At 47.9% G+C, this 25,195-nt stretch overlaps 1 protein-coding gene across 1 annotated transcript; it reads left to right on the forward strand.

The window, feature by feature from the left end:
• The first annotated feature begins 2,109 nt into the window (after positions 1–2,109).
• On the forward strand, positions 2,110–23,375 carry ARHGAP25 (Rho GTPase activating protein 25). The gene is made up of 11 exons (XM_040538328.1): positions 2,110–2,601; positions 7,724–7,917; positions 9,910–9,997; positions 10,388–10,507; positions 13,991–14,198; positions 16,423–16,555; positions 17,519–17,592; positions 18,230–18,351; positions 19,147–19,346; positions 20,437–21,029; positions 21,612–23,375. Exons 1-11 carry the CDS (start codon positions 2,541–2,543, stop codon positions 21,820–21,822), a joined length of 2,004 nt encoding a protein of 667 aa, XP_040394262.1. The 5' UTR covers positions 2,110–2,540; the 3' UTR covers positions 21,823–23,375.
• The last annotated feature ends 1,820 nt before the right edge of the window (positions 23,376–25,195 follow it).

Raw genomic sequence — 25,195 nt, forward strand, 5'->3', positions numbered from 1 at the left:
ATATTACCAAAATGCAACTGAATAGGTAGCTGTGTAATTCAAGATGTCGCCTCTAATCCCATGTGTGCATGTAGTGGCTAGGTAGTGAATGGAGAGCTATGTTAAAACATGTTTTCTTGACCTCTGCAGCAGTTTTGCCTTATTCTTCTGCCACTGAAGGAGTTTTCTTGCTGCAACGCAGGTTTTCCTGGGCTGGCTGGCAGCAGGGCAGCGCGCATGCCCACACTTTGCCGTGAGTCAGCCATGTCATCTGACAGCCTCTGTGGCCAGCGTCATCGCTGCCTGCGTTTCAGCTGTTCAGCTGAAGATCCACTTTGTTTCTCCTCATCCTGTGCCAATTTCATCGAATCAAGCATCCGAAAGAGCAAAATCCCGGTGTAAATCCTGGTGCTAGCACTGTGCTCCATACCCACCAGGGCAGAAAGCCTCAAACCAAGGCTGCCTTTGCCACAAGCAGGTCTGTTGCAGCCATGCAACCCTCTGTCCAGATGTGTTTTCCAGGAGATCCTGATAGAAGAGGAATGTAAAACAAAATAACAACATAGGCTGAGATTTGCCCTAAGTTCTCCAGGAGCATTCAGCCCAGGAACAGGCTGCCTTATGTGGTTTCTAAAGAAAAAACCCAAATCCTGTAGATGTGCGTTCATTCCCAAACCCAGAGGCATAGTCCTGGTACTTGATAGGACCAAGCGGGTGGCAGCTGGGATGGCTCTGTGGGTGCTGGAGTGCTGTGTGGTGCTGAAGGGGGCTGAGCTGCTGCAGTGTAGGCACACGGCATTGGTCTGAGTTGTACAGTTTGGGGCTAAAACGCTTGCTGTTTACTTTCTGGAGGAGAGGAAGGTGCAGCATGACATCCTGTTCACACGGGCAGGTGGAGAAAGGCGGCTGGGTGTGAGCTGCTGCCAGGTTTTTGTTAAAAACAAAAACAAAAACAAAACAAAAACAAAACAAAAACAAAACAAACAGGTTGAAATGAGAAAAAAAAAAAAAAGGATCTAATGCATGACTCCCTAAATTGCTTCCTGCTGATACTATGAAGAGGAGGAAAAATTACCCTAAATTCAGGGCCATCTGCTCAAAGTATGGCAGAAACAGGGTTAACGCAGGCAGCTTGGTCCGAAGCAGACTATCGGGGTTAATCTAGTTCAGGCTCGGTATGTGCCGAGCTTCTCGTTGCGATAGCGCTGCTTTCCGTGCTTTCAGCAGTGGAAGACGTGAGCTGGGGCTCGCCGAGCTGGATCCAGCTGCTGCTCACAGCTGCAAATTCATCTCTTCAGCTGCAATTAACCCAAACTAGCCCAATCTGGCTGTGAAATCGGGCAGTGGGGGCCGGGTCCAGCTCCTTCGTTGAGAGGCACAGCCTGAATTCACGCTATGGCAGTAAAATAAACGCTGCAGTTGCAAGGAGCTTGGTGCATCCTGGGCGTGACGGCAGGGCTGCGACTCAGAACAGGAACCGGCGGCTGCATCCTCTTTCGCCCTTGGCTCCCCAGGCCACCATTTCTGCTTCTACTTGGAGCAACTTCCCTTTCTGCAGGGCCTAGGCTTTCCCCATGGGGGGGAGGGGGGAAGGGAGATGGAGGCTGGAGCCCCCTTAGCCCTTTGGGGCACATCGCCCTGTCCTGCAGCCACCCTAGATGCTTTTTTGCTCCATTTGAGTGTTGGTGAATGCAACAGCCCTTCCTTGTATTTGTCCTGCATCTCACTCGCATTGCATTGCAGATGGCTTTGCAGACATGCAGCTGTTTGTCTCCTGGAAATACAGCTTTAAATGGCATAGGATGCAATATGCCTGCTGCTGTGAGTGTGGTCTGTGTCCAGATCCCCTGACTCTCGCTGGGCAGCTGAGCTGCTCTTCTGCTTGTACCCACAGCCTTTCCTCCAACAGCAGCCCCATTTCACCCCATTTTGATTCTGTCACTGTTGCAAAAACCCTAAACCACTTTTGGGGACCATTCAACAAGCAAAAAGCTGCCCACGTCTCCTGGACTCTGCACTCATGGACGTGTTTGGACATTCGGGGATGCTGTCCTGTAGTGTTCGGCCGTGTCAGCTTCACTTTGCTGCCGGGCAAAACATTTCCTGAAACCCCACGCTGGGCCATGCCCTTTGGCAAGCACTTTTCTAGTGCGCCCACGGTGCCGAGGACACCCACTTCCTCAAATGCAATGAGCAGTGTGCTGAGAGTGGCCCCAGCCTCTTGGTGCAGGCTGGGGCCACGCTGCTGCATCCCCACGCAAAGCAGGGGAGCAAAAAGTGGAGCAAAAAAGGCGCTGTTTCCTCCGCGGTGTTGGGGAAGCAAGACAAGAGCTTTACAGGAGAGCAGAGCAGGAAAGGACTTTTATGGGGTTGCTCGCAGCCGCTCGCAGATGAGGGAGGAGGAAGTACGTTGGCAAATCAACCCTCGCCGAGCTCTTGTTCTTCGTGGGGGGAATCGCACCCCGGGCGCAGGATCCCCGTGGGGCTACCCAAGCTCCACTTCAGCCCGTCTCCTAAGTGTGCTCCCTCGAAAAACAAAAATAAGCTCTTTCTGATCCATAATGTCCCTCAAACTGCCGCGGAACTGGGATTTCAACCTGAAAATGGATGCTACGAAAATAGGTACCGTGACTGCTTCTTTATGCCCTTCTGTTCCTGCTTCAGCCTTTCAGAGCTGGGATCCGCAGGGTGCCCATGGCTGAGCCCAGCAGTGATTCCAGCTGCGGCCCATACCCCAAAACCTTTTGGGCCTTGGTGGGGGGACCTGGCCCAGGCTACTGCTTTCGAGACAGCAGATGGTTTGCAAATGATTTGTAAGAAATTATTTGCAAAGCTGCCACAGGGATGCTGCATGAGTGTGGCCGGGGCTCTGGGGACTGGAGCCGTGGGGTGGCCCAGTGGGTTTGGGGACAGGGCGACAGTGTTACAAATCCAAACTCCAGGTTTTGAGGGGATTTAAACTACAGGGTCTCATTTTGCTGAGCAAACCTTGGAGGAGGTGGAGCGCAGACAGAGAGGTGTAGGCTGGAGGAAGCAATCCTGCTCTTGCTCAGGTGTCTTCGCCCACCCCAACGTCACTAGTTTCCTCTCACCGGCGGTGTAGAGCCCTCTGACGCCCGCGCTAGGCTCTGTGCCGTGGCGGTGGCTTTGCTGCCTGGTTTCCTGACCCTGCCCAGGTTTTACGTGGTTCCTGTCCACTCTGGGATCCATCTCCAGCATGACAACTACTTAGATGCATCCTTGGGAAGGAGTGAGGGGTCCCTACAACAGGCTCTGGGGCCAAAATACGACCTGCTTCGCATCAAGCAGCCAGGGAGTGGTTTGGGGGGCAAGGATGCAGCATCTGAGGAAGGGGCGCATGAGCCCAGCCCTCCGCATGCACCAAAGCAAAGGTCCCTGGTGGTGCTGGCACCGGTGCCAAAACAGTCAAGGCAAGTGTTGGTGGGGGGATTTCTCCTGACCACGGGGGGATTTAACTGAGCAGGTCTCCACAGTGCTGAGCTCTTCCTCCCTGCACCTCACATCAGCTTGTGGTGTTGTCCTGGCCAGATTTTCTTGCAAAGGCCGTTGGGACTTTTATCCAGAGCCACTTTGGCTGGGGCTGCCCAGCCATTGCTTCGCAGAAAGCCCCAGACGATGCAGTGCTGGTCCCAGTGGCTGCTGCTGTGGCCAAGCTCAGTGGTGTGTAGGATAGGGCCCTGGGAGTTGCAGCTGGACAAAATGGTGCCATTGTGTGCACTTGCTGGCTTGCAGAACAGTGGTGGAGACCCCCACCCCCCCCCACCCCCGTAGACATCACAGAAGCATCCTGGATTTCTGCATTGCCCGTTCTTAGGACAATTGGCTTTTTTTTTTTTTTTTTTTTTTCCTGTGGAGCATTGTGTAAATTCAATCGGTATCTCAAAAAATAAAGGGTCAGGGGATGCTGAGCCTGCTGGCTGCCCACAAGGAGATACGGCAGAGGTGTCACACAGGCTTGAACCCATGTTGTTATCAGGAATTGCTTTTCAGTAGAAAATTCACTTGCAATGGTATCTTTTTTGTGGCGTGCAGCACGCCCCCAGGCTGTGATGTGTGTGTGTGTGTGTGTTTGCAGGGACCTGAGCTGCAGGTGCTGCTCTTTGCAGAGACTCTTATCATGCTTCAGGGTGTCTAGCCCATGGGACCAGCCACTGCCGTCTGCAGGGACGTGACTCACTTGTGGAAAATAATCTCATATTAGTCACCATTGCTTTTGCTGGATCCTCCCAGTTTCTGGTACTTCCCTCTACATGTCCCTAGCTGTGGCCATGGCACAAGAGACTTTTGAGAACCCAGGGACAGCTTGCTGGCTCCTGCGTGCTTCCTCACGTTGAGACAAACACAAAGCTATTTATTTCCATGAAACAGAAAACTACATGTGCAGCTGTCATTGCAAAACCTATTGGAGAACATTTACCGTTTTTTATCGCACATACCCAACATCCTTCAAGAGGGATGGCAGGGAGGTTGTGTGCACGAGAAAAGGATTTGGAGCAGGGACTGGTGGCTGTGTGGGCACTGCAGTAGCACCCGATGCAATTTGTCACACTTCAGCAGGGCTCCTCCTTTCTGGGAGCAGCCAGCAGGATGCAGGCACCCCACTGTGGCCAGTCCCCAGAGCTGGAGGAGGAGCAAGGATGTTTTGGAGGAAATATTCAACTACAGAGGTGGTTACCGCAGGAAATGCTTCAGGGGGCACCGTATTTGCTTTTAGGGGCTCTTTCCTGCCCTGCAAACACAGCAGGGATGCGCGGGTGAAGGGCTGCACCCAGGGGAGATTGCAAGTGGTGGGACAACCTGGGGGAAGCCAGGGAAAAAGCCTCACCCCAGTCCTGCACAAAATTTTCAGCACGTGAGCTGGGTATTGCACTGGCCACAGAAGGTAGAAACTTGGAAAAGTGGTCAGGGAGGTAGCCGCAGCCTCGGTAGTTCTGGTTTTGTGAACACAGAAAACTTTCCACCAGCAAAAAATAGCATCACTGTCTGCAAAGGCAAGATCCCCGCAGCAGCTCCCACTGCATGCCTCTGAAGTGGGGATGGCTGCTAGGGAGGGATCGCGTGACAGGTATGAAAGATCCTGCAAACTGCTGATTTGGCCTTAAGTTAGCCCAAAGTACAGGGAGAGCTCTCTCATGCAGAGGGAAAAAACATCTGTGTGTATCGTGCACATGTGAGCGTGTGATCACAGCTAAGCCATATGTGGTTGCACCTTGAATATAGCATTTCGAGAGTGCTGATGCTAAAGTAAAGGGGACCCAAATGTACCACACCATTCTTCATGTGCCAGGGAAAACATGGGAATGGCTGCAAACAGGGAGAACAAACTGTATTTCCAGCAAGGACTGGGCAATTTAAGCTCAGGACTGAAAGCAGGAGGAATGTCTGCGTAGCAGTGCTGGCTAGGTCACTCCCTTTACATGGTGCAGAGCCCTGATGCAGTGGTGATGGGCTGAGGGGGAGGACGATATCACTGATAAAAGGTAATAAAATGTTGCCTTTTTTGTAAAAGACACAATTTCTCCTTGCAAGCCCTGGGCCACTGGAATATCGAAGCTGCTGGGCTGATCTCTTAGTGGAAGATGAACACGGAGCTGGTGGATGGAGACATCCTGGTTGGGACCAATCCTGACACAACTGCATCCTGGATTCCCACCCCCTCGAGTGCAAGCACGGACCCTGCCAGTTGCTTTGCAACATCTTTGTTTGGGGTTAAGCCTCAGTGGTGCTCGGCACAGAGACTTCATTCTGCTGACGTTGGTGCTTATTAAACGTAGCATCAGCATCTCTGTTTCACTGAAGGGAAGCTGAGGTGCTGTGATCAGACAGGAAACAGAAAGCAAAATTCTGGGAGGTGATCTGAGTGCCATCAGCTCACGAGAGCGCTGCTTTCTGCAGATTGGGGCTGATGTGGAGTTGTCTCACTCAGGATTCTTGCCAGAGTGATGGGCTGTGGTTTCTGCAGAGCAAAGAGCAAAGCGCTCGCGAGAGGCAGGCACCTCGCAGCCCGCATTCCAGCCCTGTGGACCATTCCCCTGTGGAGCCAGCATCAGCTACACAACATGAAAGAATAGGATTTAGGAGGAGGACCGATGCTGCTTGTAAGCAGTTTGCTGAGAATTGTGTTCGTATTTATGAAATTTGAGTAATGCAGATGTTTTGGCAAAGAGCAAAGAAGCTGCCTGCAGCTGGAGGAGCAGTGTGGAGGAGCCGTTTGGTTGCTGCAGCAGGGCAGTCCCTAGGAGCAGGATTTTTCAGGGCAGCAGGCTAGCAAATCCCTTTCAAAGGTCCTTGCTCACAACCACATCCTCTGCGGGGGACATCTCACGTCAGAAGATGATGAGATATAAGCAGCATCCTTACCATGCATGCTTTGAAGGATGATTTTTGGATTCACCATCATTTTTTAGAAAAGGATTTGCAATGCTGTGGTGGTTTCAGTGGGCAGGTGAGCTCAGAGCTTCCTGCCCGTGCTGAGCTCCAAAGGACAAAGGTAAAATGCAGTGGGGTTTCTTGCTCTGGGTGATTTGGAAGGGGAATCTAGGAATGGTCCCAAACTGCAGCACCTCTGAAGCAACTGCTAACCATGCAGTGATAAATGCAAAACATTTCGCAGGTCCATGCTCCCCGTGGGTGTCTGTGTAGATGCAAGATGCACTGGTCCCAAGCATCACAAGGCCATAATTTTTAATTTTTCACTTTTTTAAGCTTATCCTTTGAACAAGGTCAACAAATTCCCAACACTCACAGCTAATGCAGCTTTTGCAGCTCTCTGCTCCACCGACTGACTTGGGGGAAAAGTGGGCACTGGGCGTCAGAGCTATGGGATGGCTGTGGCTTACCCCCGCGGTGCTGCACAACGCCACCTTTGCAGCCCAGTCTCCACTGTCCAAATCCTGCACTGCAGGACTTGGCCACGTGTCACTGTTTCTAGCAGGGCGGATATCTGGAAATCACCATGTGCAGAGACTAGCAAAGTTGAATTCCCCTGTAGTCACAAATTAGCTTTACCCCACACCCATAAATGCTCACCCAACCCAGCTGGGTTGGCACTGGGGTCCTGTAGTGCCTGGTCCAGAGGCAAAAACCAAAGCATCCCTTCTGGAAACGATTCCTCCCAAGGCATTTACTATCACAGAAGCATTTGGAGGTGCCACGAGGCCACATGCTGGTCCCTGGTACAGATCAGTGTTACCAATGGGAAGCATCTGTGCAATGGGAGACCGGGGGTACCACTCTGCCCTGCTGGTAAATCCATACCAGCAATTTTCTCCTCCTTGACACTTTCCAGTATCCTTGCAGGAGGTCAGCCCCTTTTGCAATGTCAGGCAATACTATTCCAAAGCAAAACTCTATTTTCCAAACAGTTTTCATTATTTTTTTTAAACCTGGCTGGGTCATTTTGGTATTGCTGCTGCAGACTGTTTAGGGTGGGGATAAAAAACAAAACAAAACAAAACAAAAAACCACACTTCCATTTAAAAAAAAAATAAAGCTAATGATTTTCTTCTCGCTTGCAAGACAATTACTCCCACGCAGGAAAAAGGAAGCACACACTGACAGATACTGCAGCCACTTCCTTTAAAACTCGATAGCCAGTTTGCTTGGTGCAGGCAGAGGGGCAGAGAGCCGCTCTCGCCATCGCAGCTCGGTCGGCCCTGCGGAGGGGTCTGGGGTGGCTGGGTCCCCTGCATCCTCACCAGCCCGTCCCTCTCTCCCCTGGCAGCCCGCTCCAAGAGCGTGATGAGTGGCGAGGCAGCAGGTGTCCGGCCAGGCTCCCCCAACCCGCTGGAGCGGCCCCTGAAGATCGGCTGGCTGAAAAAGCAGCGCTCCATTGTCAAGAACTGGCAGCAGCGGTACTTCGTGCTCAAGGGCCAGCAGCTCTACTACTACAAGGACGAGGATGATGTCAAGCCGCAGGTAGGATGAAGGCCGCCAGCTTCGCAGGTCCTCGGCCTGCTGCTTTCCACTGCTTTGCTGGGGGGAAACGGTTGGGGATAGGTCTGGAGAAGGGTTTTTAAGAGGTTTTCTGCCTTGGGGTGGTAGCAGAGATGAGATGTCCCAACAAGGTTCTTTGTCCATGCACTTAAATCCACACAATGCTTGCAGACCCTCCTGGGGCTGGGCCTGCACAAACCACTGCTCAGGGAAGGAAGGTGTGGGAGCACTCTGGCTGGGAGGACATCAGCTTCTTGTCCCAGTTTATATGGATCACTTTTCAGGTTTTCAACCATTTTCTCCACGCTGTGACTTTATTTCTTTATTTGAATTTCCACCATCTTTTCCTTGTTTTGAGAGTTTTCAGGGAAAGACCCTCCCCTTTGCCGGAAAAGCCATTCTCTGTAGTTGTTGTTACTGATAGCAAAAATAATCCCAAACTGACAAAAGCTCACAGGGGGCAGGCAATCATCAGATCCTGGGTGTGAAAGCACGGGGCTGAGGCAGTGGGGCACATATCCTATTTCTGTCTCTGTTCTCTTTTGGGGGTGATGGGGAGGAACTGTTTCCCTAGCTGTAAATGGGGTTGTAGAAACAGAAAGCGCTGCAGTGAAGCTTATTGCTATTCATGACACTTTTGGCAGCCCTTGCCACCGTCCTGGCTCATTTCACGCCCTGCTGACCCCACCAACAATTTAGCTCGATGCAGCTGCAGTTCAGGCTGTTGGAGCGCTGACACCCAGATCCCCACTTCCCATGGAGCTCGGCGGCTTTCAGAAGGCTGAAATTACTGAGAAACCCCATTTCTGTGGCGTGGCCCTGCTTCCGGCCGGGAGGCCTCCACACTGACTCACGCACCCACTGTCCCCATGTGCCTCGGCTGCTCCCCACCCATCCCCGTCCCCGGGGACCGAGCCACTCAGCTCGGACAGGTCAATCTGGGGAAAGACAGACCACAAGAAATGGCTGTTTTCTGCCTTTTTATTTATTTATTTTCCCCCCTCTTTTTCTCCTTTTTCTTCTTTTCCTGCACTCCACTCCTCTCCTGTAAACTTTTTGGTTTGGATTTTGGTTTTAAGTGACACTGTGTTAAATGAACAGTTTTACTGCTCCAGTGCAGTGGGAAGAAAATGCTCTGGTGTATTGCGTTGTTCCTTCTCCTTTGCATTTTCCTCCTCTACTTACAACAGGGGTTAAAAAACACAAGAAGGGAAGAAAAAAAGAAAGAGGGACATAAGCAGTTTTCTCATTCTGAGGATCACTTCATCAGAAAAACTGGCATTTAAGCATTATTGTTTGAAGTCCTTTTTAGCACCTCTCTTATGAAGAAAGACTGAGAGAGCTGGGAATGTTCAGCCTGAAGAAGAGAAGGCTCCAAGGAGACCTCATTGCGGCCTATCCGTATTTAAAGGGGTCTTATAAAAAAGGTGCAGAGCAACTTTTTGCCTGGGCAGATAATAATATGACAAGGGGGAATGGCTTTAAACTAAAAGAGGAGAAATTTAGATTAGATGTTAGGAGGAAATTCTTCACTCAGATGGTGGCGAGGCACTGGCACAGGTTGCCCAGAGAGGTTGTGGATGCCCCATCCTTGGAGGTGTTCAGGACCAGGCTGGATGAGGCTCTGGGCAACCTGATCTAGTGGGTGGCGTCCCTGCCTATGTCAGGGGGGTTGTAACTAGATGATCTTTGAGGTCCCTTCCAACCCAAGATGTTCTGTAATTCTATGATTCTGTGGTACTTAGGTGATATATATATATATATATATATATAAATATATAAAATATAATATATATATATATATATATATAATATATATATATATATTTGCCAAGAGAAAAATTGTAATGAGAAACTGAGTTCCTGCAATCTGTTTCAAAGGAGGACTTTGATGCTCAGGGCTGACACAAAGCAGTGTCATTCTCACAGAAATGGGTCATGGGTATTTTCAGCTCCTGCTCTGCTTGGTCCTAGGGCTGCCTGTCTCTCCAGGGAAGCACCATAAAGGAGGTAGCTGGCAACTCAGAGGAAGGAGGGAAATTTATCTTCGAAATCATCCCAGGTGAGGATGCTTCACTCTACTTTTTCGCCTGCTTTTGGGATGGACTGTTCACCCAAAATCACTTGGGCAAGTCATTTTGCCTGCCTTTTTACTCCAACTTCTTTTCAATGCCTCCCCAGCATTGCATATGAAAGCTGATGTTGTCCTTTCAGAATTTACATGTCAGGATGTCCCATGCTGAGAAGCCTTCCCAGCCATAACATTAAGCATTTTCTATTCCCTTCTTGCAAAGCTTCAGTGAGGGTGAAACGTAAGAGCACTGCTTCCTTTCGCAGCCAAATAGATATTACTGGGGAAACTGGGAGCCAGAAACCTTTAGCAAAGAATCCACCAAGTTGTCTTTTTTCTGTCCAATCCTCGCTATACATTGCCTATAAATGCTTTTTGCAGGGATCTCTGGAGATCTGAACCGGGCAGGGCAGGACACCTGTGTGCTCATGGCCACTTCCCAGTCCGAGATGGAGGAGTGGGTTAAATCCATCCGACGGGTGCTGGGTTCAGCGTCAGGAGGTAAAGGGGAATCGGAACAACTCTCTGAGGGATGTTTTCATAGTGTCTCATGCTCCGTGTTGCTTCTGTGCAAAAATTTCAAAGCTGGTCACATAAATCCATGAAAATGGAAAGTGGAGCGGCAACTCTAACTTGTAATGCCTTGGAGGCCTTCCTTGAGGCTGGACCTCATGGTCTGCCGAAAACACAGGCAGAGTTAAGCAAATGGCAGTCAAGAGCGAATGGAGATTTCCAGTCTCCTTTCAACATCTTTGGGGAACTTCCTCATTGACCTATTGACTTCAGAAAGCGTCGATCCTGAGGACAACTCCTATTCAATGTGTTGGGGAAAGGCACTGAAAAAAAATCTCATCTTTCATTTTCCTTCTTTGCTTTTCCCCCAGCTTTTCTCATTCTGCTTAGCCCTCCTTCCCCCATTTTCTCTGCAAACTCTGCCTTAGACACGATTGCCCACTCCATGTGCAAGCAAGGCTTGTGCTGATGGGGTCCTCGCTTCCAGACACTTGGACACTTGTTTGTGCCACTACTAGGTTGTGGTCACGGAGGGATAAAACATGAACCGATTGGAGAGGAGCACAGCTTCAATTTGCCACGGTGGGCGATCCCCGCAAAGGAAGTAGCTAAGCTCGCTCCAGCCACTTTTCCTATACAGATAAACTACCCCAGCTTCCTATAAGGTTGATTTATCCAGACTTTTCCTATGGATGATAAGCAACATCCACCAGACAAAGCAGGCCTGAGAGCCCCGTTAGCACTTCTGCAAAAGAGATGGTTGTCCTAAGGCTCTCCTCCTCCTCTCTGTGCTTCACCTTGACTATTTAGAATCATAGAATGGCTTGAGTTGGAAGGGAACTGAAAGACCATTTAGTTACAACTCCCCTGCCGTGGGCAGGGACAGCACCCACTAGATCAGGTTGCTCAGGATCTCATCTAACCTGGTCTCGAACACCTCCAGGGATGGGGCATCCATAACCTCCCTGCAAAACCTGTTCCAGTGCCTTGCCACCATCTGAGTGAAAAATTTCCTTCTACCCTCTAATCTGAATCTCCCCTCTTTTAGTTTAAATCCCTTCCCCTTTCTCCTATCATTATCTACCCAAGTAAAGAGTCTTCTCCATCTTTTTTATAAGACCCTTTTAAATATTGAAAGGCTGTGATGAGGTCACCCCAGAGCCTTCTCTCCTCCAGACTGAACAGCCCCAGCTCTCTCAGCCTTTCTTCATAGGAGAGGTGCTCCAGCCCCTTGATCATCTTTGTAGCCCTCCTCCGGACCTGCTCTAACAGCTTCACATCCTTCTTGTGCTGGGGGCTCCAGACCTGGACACAGTACTCCAAAGGGGCCTCACAAGGTCAGAGCAGAGGGGGACAATCACCTCCTTTGACCTGCTGGCCGTTCCTCTTTTAACACAGCCCAGGATACAGTTGGCCTTCTGGGCACACGCTGCCGACTCATGTTGAGCTTTTCATCCATCAGAATCCCCAAGTCGTTCTCTGCAGGGCTGCTCTCAATAAGTTCTTCTCTCCTCAATAAGTTCTTCTCCCAGTATATGCTCATGTCCAGGATTGCCCCTTTTCTACACTTTTTAAAAATGGGAGTGATGTTTCCCTTTTTCCAGTTACCAGGGACTTCACCTGACTGCCAGGACTTTTCAAATATGATGGAGAGAGGCTTGGCAACTACATCAGGCAATTTCTTCAGGACCCTGGGATGCAATGATTTACATCATTTTGATAACGGCTGTGTCCTGTGCTGCAGCTGTATAAGACGAGCAACAAGCAGCTCTGACCTCCTGAAGCTCCCGCTTGAATAGAAGTTTGGATGCTATTTTCATTTGCAATCCAAATGTTTTCTGCCTCTAAACTGAAATGTGCTGTGCCCCAGGGAAGGCAGCTTTACTCATCTGAAATTAGGATGGCCTGAGCCAGAAATGTTCAGGATGTTGCCCCTCTGGCTTTAATACTTCATACCAACTCCACATCTGATCCTTGCTTAAACTTCGGAGGCTGACACTTCTTCTAGCCTGATAAAGTGATCTTATATGACGGAAAATGTGAATTTACAGTAGTACAGAGAGCACTGAGGATAGTAGAGGAGTCAGGCTCTACAGAGCTGCACTTCATGTTGATATAGAGATGAACAGACACCGAAACTTCACGCTGTAGGTTTTTGGCTTCAGTGCAAGCCAATACAATGTGTGCTTTTAAAACAACGCCCTGCACAGCAGAGGTTTTGGCAGGAGCTCACCTGGAAGCCGCCCTGCGTGAGCCAGCCAGTTGTGAGCTTGCTGCACACCAACATGCCAAGCAGCTGCAAAGTATGAAGCAGCATCAAAACCAGCTCCAAAATCTTCGGTCCAGGAGCAGTTCTGCAGGGCTGGCCACCACCCTGCAATGACAGCCACCTTGTGGGTGGGCATTGTGTTGGTACAGGGAGGTTTCCTGAAACCAGCCACTCTGCCAGCTTGCAGTTAAATGAGCAATTCAAAATCAGCTACCACAACAGAGGGCAAAACAAACAAACAAACAAATAAATTTAAAAAGTCATATGCTTTTATTGTACACAATTGACAAATTTATATACATTATTTAAAATCATAAGCAAGTCTCATATAAATGAAAAAACCCCACTACTGGGCAGGTGCAGACAAGCTTTGTGGTTCCAGATGAGGGTGTTTACTTGAATTTTCCTGGTCTGGAAGATCCACCAGGATTAGTTCAGCCTTCAGAGTATGAGGTGAACACACCACAGGCACTGCCATGGAAAAAATATGGTAGAGGACCATAGGACCCTTTGCCATTACCCCAGAGCCACTTTGAGTTGGGATTCCTGTGCTGTTACCATGCCTCAGGCTCCAAGGAGGAAGAGCTGGGATGCAGGCTGCTGCCTTCCCACCTTTGAGCTCTTTTGCTGCGAGTTTGGGAGGAAAAAGCCCTTGCTCCGAAGAAAAGGTACCACCTGTTGTAAACACTGCTTTTTTTTGCACAGGGGAGTTCTGAGAGGGTGAGGAGAGAGGGGAGGGGGAAGGAAAGCAGTGAAATCAGTAGGACTTCTAGCCCCACATCTTTGCCAGACTCCTCTTCTTAGTTCCTAGTGGTTTCCTGGGCTTTGTACATCCTTCAGGTTTGCACAATGTGCTCAGTTTCCCTCCATGCACCAGCCTTTTTTCTGTTCCTGCCTCTCTGTCAGCACCCTGCTTTGAGGAAGGCAAGTGGCATGGTGTAAAATAAGAAAAAAAAAATCAATGGTCATGGCTTGCTTTTAATCATTTTGAGAATGTAATTATTTGGAGGAGGTTTCATTTTGCTATTATTTCTTTGGAAGAAATTCTGTTCCCTTCTGTCAGCTTGCACTACTTTTGCAGCTCCTCACTGTTAGAAAGAAAAGCAGGTGCTGCTGTCGCCTCTGCACCTGATGCATGGCAGTGGGTAACTCACCTTTAGCAAAGCTGTTGGGCTCCTTTAACTCCAATGTCCTTTTCCTAGCGGTGTTTGGCCAACGCTTGGCGGAGACCATGGCCTATGAGCAGAAATTCGGGCAGCACCAAGTGCCCATCCTGGTGGAGAAGTGTGCTGAGTTTATCCGGGAGCACGGCGTGAATGAGGAGGGCATCTTCCGCCTCCCTGGCCAGGACAACCTCGTGAAACAGCTCAGGGACGCCTTTGACGCCGGGGAAAGGCCATCATTTGACCGGTAATGCTGGATTCTTCCTCTCCTACTCAGCTAGGTCTAATGCACCCTAATAACTGGGGAACAGCAGCCTAACCCCTTTGCAAGAGCCCAGCAATGCCCTGGTGGAAACTTGGACCCTTCAGAGGGGCTCAGCACAGACAGAGTGTTCAGCAGACACCTCAAAAAGCAGGATTGTGATAAGAGATTTATGGAAATCTTTGAGGAGGAGTTTAGGGACACTCAGTCCCCCCACAGTAGCATTCCCAGGACCAGCCAGGAAGGGAGACAAAGGGAAGAGCCTACATAGCCCAGGACAGAGGTTTGAAAGGAGAGCAAGTAAACAATTGTTCAGGGAAGACCCTATAGCTCATAGGAGAAGTCATTTCTTTCCCTGCCAACCCACTGGCACATTTTTCTCCCGTTGCTTTTCCCTGTGACACCATGCAGAAGTGAGAGAGAGATTTTGGCTGTTGTGAAGGCTGATCCCTCCTGACTCCCTTCCTCTACATGGCTAAGAAGAAAGAGAAAACCCCCTAAAGCCAAGAGAGCTGCCCATCGCTGCCTGTAGGTCTCAGGGAGGCTCTGAGGAGAGGTGTTTGCTGCTGCTATCCCTATCATACCCCTGTGCAAAGAAGAAGGGGAAAAAGAAGAAGAAAAAAACCCACCCACAAACAGCCAGCCCTGGTGCATCTCTTCGTAAAACTGTCCCTTGATTGCTCACAGACCTGCTGCCCCTGCACTGCCTCATTGTCTCTAAGGGGGTTTCCCTCCTCCAAGCCAGACCCTACCATGTGCTTTTGTCCATGGTTGTAGGAGATATTGCCCTGTGTTCCCCACTCACCCGTGTGGTTGCTGCATGGCTTCAATCCCCCCTTTATGCTGGTGACAGCAGGGAGTCCATCTCTGGGTCAGCTGGCAAAGACCAGGGCACCCAACAACAGGGACCCCCCTCCTTTTTTGTGAGGAGTCTGCCTAAGCAGAGGACAGGGGCCATATCTCTGTGCACCTGTCCCTAGTTGCAAAACTTTTTCTGTTTTTATCCTGGTTTATGCAGCTCTGTTAGGAAAAAACCACAGCACTTTTACCCATATAATCCGTGTGCTGTGCAAGGCAGAGCCATGTCTGCTTTGTAAGTGTAACCAACCCAGCCCTTGTTTTTGCAGCTGAATATTTCTTTTTTTTCTGTGTGCCTGAGTCCTGTTGCAACCTGTATGGGGGTCATAGGAAGGTGAAGCTTTTATTTTTTTTGCAGAACTGTGTTTTGCAGCAGGGCATGGCAAGGGAGGTTGGCACTTCTCCCAGCACCCTGCCATGTTAACCCTGTGCTGCAGGGCTTGGGATGAACATCACTTTGGTACGACAGGGTGATCACAGCCCCCGTGCACTTCAAACAAAATGTTTCCGTAGTAGTGAGGTAGGAGTTAGGAAGGCAAACAAAAGGGTTTCCATCAATGTGAATGCTGCAAGATGCTGGCTTTGCAGCCAGTTTGGGTTTGCACAGGCACATTTGCGTGCACAAGCACGGCACAACTGGGTGGGGAGAGTTAGAAAACTCCTGGTGCAGCCCAGGCATCAAGGATGCGTAATGGTATATATATGTAGGCCCTACAAAAATACAGCTCTGAAAAAATTATGCCATGACTATGTGGGTTTGTTAAAAAAATCATAGGATTTTAAAAACCCCAAACAATCCTAAAAATAAATGACCTGGGGGATTTTTGCTAGAAGTTTATAACAGTTTAGCAACTTCAAGGTAGGTCAAATTAGAGGCTTATGATCTTGACAGTGTCCTTTTGACATAATGTAAACTACATGGTATGCAAAGCTGCAAACATCTGGCCCAGCAGAACATCTTCAGTAATTGCTGTCAATCTTACAAACCCCAGGCAAGCTTCGCCAGCTCCATGCAGAGCGGGGAGCGCCTGCCAAGCATGTGAACACCAGACGGTGTTTGCATGCAAACTCTTGTGAGTCAAATGCAGGCTGGGAAGGCTCAGCCCGGGTATGAACACTGGGGACCTGCAGCGGAGAAAATCTCCACCAAGCATTTATTTTCCTGCCAGCTGGAGCCATTCCCCGGCTTGGGGTGCCCTGTGAGTCTCCCCCAGCTTGCTTTGGCTTCCGTATTTATAGTTCTCTGCCTCCTGCATCTATACACAGAGCTTAAATACAGTCCCCTGCTCCTGGGGCAGGGTAGGGTTTTTTCACCGTCTTGGTCTGATTTTGATGTGTGTGGCTCTCGCAGGGACACGGATGTGCACACCGTGGCCTCCCTGCTCAAGCTCTACCTGCGGGAGCTCCCCGAGCCGGTTGTGCCCTGGATACAGTATGAGGATTTCCTGCTGTGCGGCCAGGCGCTGGACATGGATGAGAGAAAGGTAGAGAGCTGCATTTGTTTCTCTCCTTCTGGCCTTAAAATGAGCTGCACTTGTGAGCTGGAGTTGCAGAGTGCATATTTAGCTGTGCATTATTAGCTGTGTAATTACTGAGCTTGGAAACCTGAAAAAAAAATTGAAAAAGAGAAAATCTCCCCAAACCAGTGGAATTTCCCAACTTGGGAACATGGGCTTATCAACTTTAAATCTTAAATTTCAAAAGCAGATCTAAGAGCTACTCCACTGCACTTTTCATTTGGCCCTTGCAGCAAACAGCAAGTGTGAAAACCAGCAGAGAAAGGAAATGGTACCTCCTGCAGCTGCCGTTGGCCTGAGCTGAGAGTGGAGCTGGCAGAGGGCTACGGGCGAGAGCAAGGACAGAAGTGGGGGTCTGGGAGAGGACTGCAGGGGTGAGAAGCAGATGGGAACTGTCTCTTCCTAACGTTGTGTTTTGGTGGAAAAGAAGCCACCCGTGCTGCGAGAAGGTGCTCAGGAATCCTGTTCACAGGAAAATAAGATGGGTACCATCCCCAGTCAATTGAGGTCTGTGAACTGCCATGTTCAGCCCTGTATTTCAAGGGTAAATGTTTCTTGTAGCTTGTTTTAATTCAGGATATTTGGGGTTAAACATATATTAAATGTTCCTATACAAGAAATGGGAGGCCATTAGGCGTTTTCCCAGGTGCTCAGCACTCACTGCTGGGCTGGAGGGGACCTGTGCCTTCCTTCGCTGCCAGGCAGCAGCGGTGCAGGGCAGTGTGCTGCCTCTTCCTGCTGAGCAGTGTACAAATGCGTCACAGTGTCTGTGCTGGGTCACCCAAAGAAACGTCATTGCCACGATTTCACTTCCAAGGCAAGCAAATGCCAGGTGAGACCGTACAGGGATGGCTGGAGCAACAAAGAACCTCTCTTAAATCCTTGTACACCCGTGAATCTTTACAGAGCTATTCCTTAACTTGCATTTAGGGTCATCAGGAACTTCTGGAGCAACTGTCTCTCCTTCCCAGAGACAACTACAATCTCCTCAGCTATATCTGCAGGTCAGTCCTTTGCATAAGGTATAAAGAGCTCAGATTTGGTGTTGGTGAGGAGAAATATCATCCCAAATTGAGGCTGATTCCTCAAGTGAGACCTCTCTCTTCCAAACTGTGCGTTGTTTCCCCTCCTGAATTTTGTTAAGGGAGAGTTTCAGCCATGGGGATAAACACCTCAGTGATGTCTGAGCGAAAATGCATACCCTGTAAACCTCAAACTTACTTATGAACCCCTGAGAATAAAAATCAGGTGTAGTTATTTTTAGACAAAGCCTTGCACAGTGAAAGTTAGGTTTCACCCAGCCTGGCCCCAGGTGAGGTGTGATTTCTCTCGTTATTAAATATTAGATAAATTGTTATTAAATTAAAAATCTTGTTATTAAATATTAGACTTTTTTCCCCTCTACTGTTTGCATTTTTTGAGGGTGTGCATCACATATCATCACATGGTGGTTTTCCTACTGGCACCAATTAGACCCAGCTCCAGCATGCATCTATAAATCACCTGTATGCTTCTGTACTGTCCTTGGGATTTAGAGGAAGAGGACAGATTAATTCAGGATTTTATCCCAGTGGATGTCTAAGACTTTTTTGCAGAGTCTTTCTTTTCTGACTGGAAATGTTTGCCCTTGGATTCTGGCAGGTTTCTACATGAAATACAGCTGAACTCTAGCGTCAACAAGATGAGTGTGGATAACCTGGCAACAGTCATTGGAGTGAACCTCATCAGACCCAAGATAGAGGATCCTGCAACTATTATGAGAGGTAACAGGGACTCCTGGAATAATTGGCATAGGAGCACCTGATATGTTGAAGCACTCAGTTGCATCCACAAACTTAAAATAAAAAAAATTTCTAAGGTAGACCCCTGGTTATAAGCCAGACACGTGCCTGGGTACAGTAAGTACTACAAGGTAAAGCTAAGGACTAGTTAGGCTATAAATGTGCTTGTGGTGTCAAAAACCCTTTTGCACTATTAGTTGCACTACTTTCCCCATAGATTTTTAGTTATTAGTTGCACTGTTTTCCCCATAGATTTCAAACAATTCAGGAATTTGCTGAAGTCACCTTTCTTTTGCTTAGAGCAGGGAGGTGTGAAATTCTTCTTAGAGAAACAAAGGAAGCTCAAAGAAATTACTGCTTAGTTTAGCCAAACTCTCATCCTGTGGGCATGGACTGATGTAGCCAAACTAAGAGAAGTATTTTGAGGCCAAAGACTGCTCTGATTTACAGGCAGGATGATAATGATACTGGACATCACATGCAAATTTTCCAGACATTCATATACCTGTTGGTATAACTGATGCTCTTAGTTTGCTTCTTGAGCCAAAGCAGCACAATTTATGTTTTGGTGCAGCTGAGCAGACTCTCAACTGTTTTGGTGTGACATAAAATTCCCTCCCTTTTTTTGGTTTTATGATCATGCTCTTTGTGCTCACCTGCATTTCTATGTGCATATCCATTCTGGACACCAGAAAGACCAACCAGGAAACACAGCTGTGGGTGAAAAAAAGCCTGTAACACTGGGTTTGCTGCTAATGTGTCCCTGACTTCTTCCAGGCACTCTGCAGATCCAGAAAGTGATGACTGTGATGATCAGTGACCATGCAGACCTCTTTCCCCCATCCAAGGATGTGATGCCCTCCCCACCGACTCAACAAAATGACAAGAAAGCTCCCATCCCGCGCAGCTCTGTGGGCTGGGATGCTGCAGAGGACACCACGGTGCCCAGGGCAGACAGCTTGATCCAAAGGCAAACGGTAAGGGTAGAATTTTGGAGAATAAAACATGAATGCAATAAATGGCTGACTAATGATTATGGGATCTAATGGGTCAGCAACCCACTAGGAGTGCTTGCTATTAATAGGGTAAAGAACTGTAACTGTCATCCCTGGTAATACAAGTTCTTTCCTGGAAAACAAGTTAATTCCTGTGGAAAACTTACTGTTCTGGAAAGAATGATTTTTTTTAGCTAACATCTTTTAGCTAAAAGGAAGAATAGATGAAGCCTTTTCCGTTCATGCCGGTAAAGTGAAAACATTGATGGTTAAAGGCTTTTTTCAGAAAGGAATAATTTCTGCAGAAAGCTCTTCATAATGGAAAACACGGTGCAACTCAGAATAATAGTATCAATGAATCGTGGAATCACAGAATCACAGACCGGTTTGGATTGGAAGGTACCTTAAAGCTGATCTAGTTCCAAACCCCCTGCTGTGGGCAGGGACACCTACCACTAGACCAGGTTGCCTGAAGCCCCATCCAGCCTGGCCTTGAGCACCTCCAGGGATGGGGCATCCACAGCTTCTCTGGGTAACCTGTTCTGGTGCCTCACTGCCCTCTCAGTGACAAATTTCTTCCTTATGTAATCTAAACCTATCCTCATTTTTGGTTTAAAGCCCCTTCTTCCTTTGGTTTAAAACCCCTTCTTCCATCACTACACTTCCTTGGCAAAGAGTTCTTCCCCAGCTTTCCTATAAGCCCCCTTTATGTACTGGAAGGCCGCTATAAGGTCTCCCCGGAGCCTTCTCTTCTCTGGGATGAACAACCCCAAATCCCTCAGGCTCTCTTCATAGGAGAGGGGCTCCAGCCCTCTGATGGTCCTTGTGGCCCTCCTCTGTACCCATTCCAACAGGTCCATGTCTCTTTTGTACTGGATGAAATACAGGAGGAGAGCAGAGTAGAAGGGGAGAATCACTTCCCTCAACCTGCTGATAGAAGTAAATTTTTATGGAAAACTTGTGGCCATTCCTGTTGGCGTGTTAAAACATCATTTGTGAATATTGCAGTCTCAGCAGTCACTGCCCACAAAACAGGATGAGGCTGTCCTAATGCCACTGCTCTATTTTTCAGAGAGACAACCTGAATGCCAGCAGTGCTCCCAGACTGGCTGTCAGCTCAAGTGCACCCAGCGAAGATAACGGCATGCAACCCTCCAAAGATACACTGGGAATGTGGAAAGCACAATCAAGGAAAAGAACTCAAACTTTACCTAACAGGAAATCTTTCCTGACAGCTGCTTCTCCGGGGGAGAAAGGCAACAATGACAAAAATGACATATTTGCCAGTGACTTTTGGAAAGGCTCCCCAGGGAGCAGCATGTGCTCCGTATCCTCTGAAGGACATAAGAGAACGTTATCCCATGATCTTTTCAAGCTGCTCGATCTTCACCGGGCTTCAACTTACGACAACGTGCCTACCTCTCCAGCAGAAAGTGATGAAGGCAGCAGCTCCAGCCCCATCCCTGCGAACAGCAGCTCTGATAAGGAATTCCAACCCTGCCCTAGTCCCAGCCACCAGTCAAAGGAGCCGTCCAGTCCTGCCAGCAGCCCTGCTGAGGTCTCCCAGCCTGCTCCAGAGAGCAAGGAGTTTCTGCAAAACATGATCCTGAAGCTGGAGAAAGAAATGGAGGCACAAAAAAATGACTATGAGGAACAAATTAAAAGGTAATGTGCTGCGGTGTGCTGCCTTGGGGAGAGTATGAAGTCTTCAGCTGATATTATTACAGCAGCAGTGTTGCACAGGATTATTTACCCATACAGTATATAATAGCAATGACTAATGGTAAAATACAGTCTTACAGTATAGTATCTAAAATTCGATGCTCATGTGCTGTGCTCTCATGACATAGTTGCTAATGTTAGTATTATTGCAATGCTGATACTCTATAGTTCTTTTTACACCACTGTATATAATATTTCTGCAATATTTACGTCATCATAATTATTGTTATTAGTACAATATTGTACTATTTTACTATCCAGAATTAGTAACAGTATTATTACAGCATCAGATGGTTGAAGCCATCATCATTACTATAGCCACACATATTGTTAGCATATTATTATATATCACGTGTATTGATTTATTGCATTATCTGATGTAGCCATTGGTGGTCAGGTGCTCAGATCACCTCTGTCTCGCTTTACTGCTTACTGGCATGGAGGTCAGACTCCCTGAGAGCCAAATGATGAATTCCCAGCGCTCTTCTGGGACCCAATCCTTTTCTACTCTGTTTCTCTTTTCAGCCTTGAGAAGGAAAACTATGAAGTCTGGGCCAAAGTGGTGAGGCTGAACCAAGACATTGAGAGGGAGAAGAAGAAGTCTGAGGAACTGGAGCTGAAGCTGATGAACATGGAGCGTTCACAGGAGGACTTGGAGAAGAAAAACAAGATGCTTGAGGAGGAGATAAAAAACATTGCTAAATCCAGGAGCAAAAATGATGCCAAAAACAACTAGGTGAAGACACTCAGGTGGGCACAAACATAAAATGCAGCTGCATGAATCCAAAGGAATTGCCAAGCAGTATTAGAGCCAGGGACTTGTATTGTCCGATGTCCTGCTACTGACCGTGGGCTAGTGTAGAGGATGGAGCCCAGAAGTTAGAGCATAGTTTAGGCTCTGAAACAGGAAATTTCAAAAATATTTGTTAGCTTTTTTTGTGTGTTTTTTCAACTCCTCTTTTGGCTGCTCAAGTTGCCTGCAGAACTGGCCAACACCTCTTCCTGCTCAATCAAAATATCTTGCATGCAGGAGTTCAGGTTAAGGATACATGATGGCTTTATAAAAACCACAAAAACAAACAAAAACCATCAAGAGTCCTTCTTGCCAGCCAGCTGGCTCTTTGTTGGAGACACCAACAGTGCTTCTGAGTGGAACAAAACATCCATAAATCCTGGATTTGGGCAGACGGAAAAGCCCCAAGGTCTAGGGTGGCACAGCTCGTCTCACAGCGTCCCTGGATGCTGTGCTGCAAATACTGTCAGCAAAGAAAATGAAACATTTGCATTAATACATGCACTTGATTATTGCTCTTATAGAGCAAGAGATGCCCAGACAGCCTATCGGGTCCACCAAGAAGTCTCATACTGCATCACTTGATGTGCTGTGCCATTGATATCAAGGCTCCGGCTGTAAAATCACAAGAATTACAAAAACCTCATTAATTAAATGGTTGTTCAGTTATTTTAACTCACTGATCTTTATGGTCATTTGTATATAGATCCAGCACAGCTGCTGTCGAGGCTTTGGTGAGCGGTTTCACACATCTGTACACAGAGTTCTTTGTGCAGCGGGAGTCCACCAGCAACTTTACCCGGTACAGAAAATGGATCTTCTGCCATTTCCCTGGCAGTTTTCACACAGTAATAGATCTGGATTTATTTCCTGCCTCTGTTTTCATTTTTCATTATTTCGTCATTGTAGAATAGAATTCCAATGGCCACCTCAGTGGAAACCTGGGTTTGCAGCACAGCGATGATACTGGATCTCTCTCCATCACTTGCTGCTGTCGGCATAAGAACTAACTGAACCCGAGGGTCTCATGGTGCAGGTTTGGCAAATTGTAAACCTGTCGCTTTGGCTGCTTGTTTTCCCACTCTCTGCAAGGACTACAATGCTACTGAAGCTTTGGTGTAGGAAAGAAAATAACAGGACTCTGAGACCTTTCACTTATTTATGTTCAGAAGGGTGACCCACAATACACAGCCTCAGCCCAGCCATCATGGGAACAGAAAGGGGATCTGCAAGAATTTTGAACTGAGACTTCTAGGACCAAATGCATGCATCTGTGCCAAGCACAGTAGGAGTTAATGCAACAACATTGGATTACTGTTACTGAGGACTTGACATGAAATTTCTGCTCAAGACAGGATGCAGACCTACTTGGCAGAGCCTGCATGAGAAAAAAGGACTGGAGAGTGAAAGGGATGCAGAGGAAACTATGTGAAAAGAGTTAGATGGGAGTGGGAAAATGTTAATAGAGAATAAAAGTCAATATTGGGTATACTGCACTTGTTGCTGTCAGCCTTGTTGTGGGGGAGTTGTGTAGCCCTAAAACCGAGCCCAGCTCCTTAGGCTCAAGCTTAGACACAGTTAGCTGCATTGAATCCACCCTTGCTCAGCCATGGATGAAAAGTACAGGTAAAGGAAAGGTTTGTGAAAGTTGAGCTGCATTTAGAAGTCTGACCTATAACCAGCTCATTCCACCAATAAACTCCGGATGGTTTTCCTTTCCTTAGGATCCCCAGAGACTACACAGATCCTCACTTCCCTGCCCTCAAACCATCACACCAGGTAATTATTTTTTTTCTGGAATCCAACGTGGGATGACTGCAAAATCACAATGCCTTCCTCCAAATTGAGAGGGTCCTGGTGCAAACTGACCTACATCCAAGGTCATCTGCTCTTGCAATGATCAAATCTGATCAAAATGTTTCAAATCTGAAACTTGATAATTGGAGATCTCAGCAAGGATCACAGTAGCCCTTTGCATTGGTCAAGTGGGGCTGGTGCCCACAGCCGTATGGAGGGATGGGCATCATGAAGAAGACCCCAGGGAGGACAATGCAACCTCCACAAGGCTTAGTCACCTTTAAAGCTGGGCTATCCAAGCCTCACTATCATATTGCCCATTGCCTGCATGCCCTGAATGCTATGGCATCCCAAGACAACACATTTTTTGCATCCCAAAGTCTCTTTCTGGCATCTCTACCACCATTGGCACTGCAAGTCACAGTCCCCCCCCATGCACCTATGGGACCCATGTCTTCCCAACATTCAGATCAAGAGGTTTCCAAAATGCCCATGAGATACATTTCACTTTCCATCATTTCAGAGTAACTTGCTCCCATTCATGGTTGTTTTCTATGTGATTTCAGATGACCTTGAGAGTGCTGCTTCAGTGTTCAAATATTTTTTTACCTTTATAGGGATCTTGTTAGTAATCTGTCCATGAGGCTCAGAAGCCATTTAGAGAGACACTTCTCTATCGGGTCTAGGAGAAGCGTCAGGAGCATCTGGGCTGGAAATGCCACACGCTTTTTTCTGTGAAGATCAAAAGTGTGAAGAGGCAAATAATTCCTTCGTGGCTCACAGTAGACCATAATGACGTGAAAAGGCTTGGCTGCGGCTCAGAAGTCTCTGTGATTAGGACAAGTGCACGTTAATTTAGTATAAACTGCACATTCCTCCACTTCCGCTGCAGATAGGCAAAATAACCTCTATCAAACCACGTCTGTTTCTGAAGAGCAGAGTAACTTCTTTGAAGATATTCTGCCCATTAAAAATTGAAGTGTTTATAGTGGCTGTATTTAAAAGATAGACTTTCCAATGAGGTCAGGTGGTCTGGAAATTCCCAAGTGCACAGGGGAAGCAAGCAGCCTCTGGGAAGCAACATGGGCATCTTATGAGCTGGTTATGTGAGATAAGGATTTATTTTTATTTAAAGAAAAAAAAAGTAGGCTTTACCAGTAGAAAGAGATAGCAATATGTTTAGAAAAGCACAGACCTGCCCATGTGGACAGACCTGTGGAAATTTTGCAGCCTCAAGGGCACATCCTCTCTGCTCAGCCACACAAAGCCCAGAGCCTCACCTGAACACTGGCAGTACCCAAATACTGCTCTGGATTTCATGCACTTCCAGAGCTTCTGTTGGGGACACCAGAACATGAGATCTCCAAAAACTGAGTGATGCAAGGCCTAGATTTGCCTCCTCCTTTTCTTTTTGCAGGCTAGCCATGAAACCTTTTAGGGAAGGAGTAGCAGAGAATGACTCTTCTGTTCCCAAAGCAGGGGTTGCTGCTCCTCTGTGCTGCAAAGGACATTAAAACAC

Source organism: Cygnus olor, chromosome 27, assembly GCF_009769625.2.
Source record: "Cygnus olor isolate bCygOlo1 chromosome 27, bCygOlo1.pri.v2, whole genome shotgun sequence".
NCBI classification, from domain to species: domain Eukaryota; kingdom Metazoa; phylum Chordata; class Aves; order Anseriformes; family Anatidae; genus Cygnus; species Cygnus olor.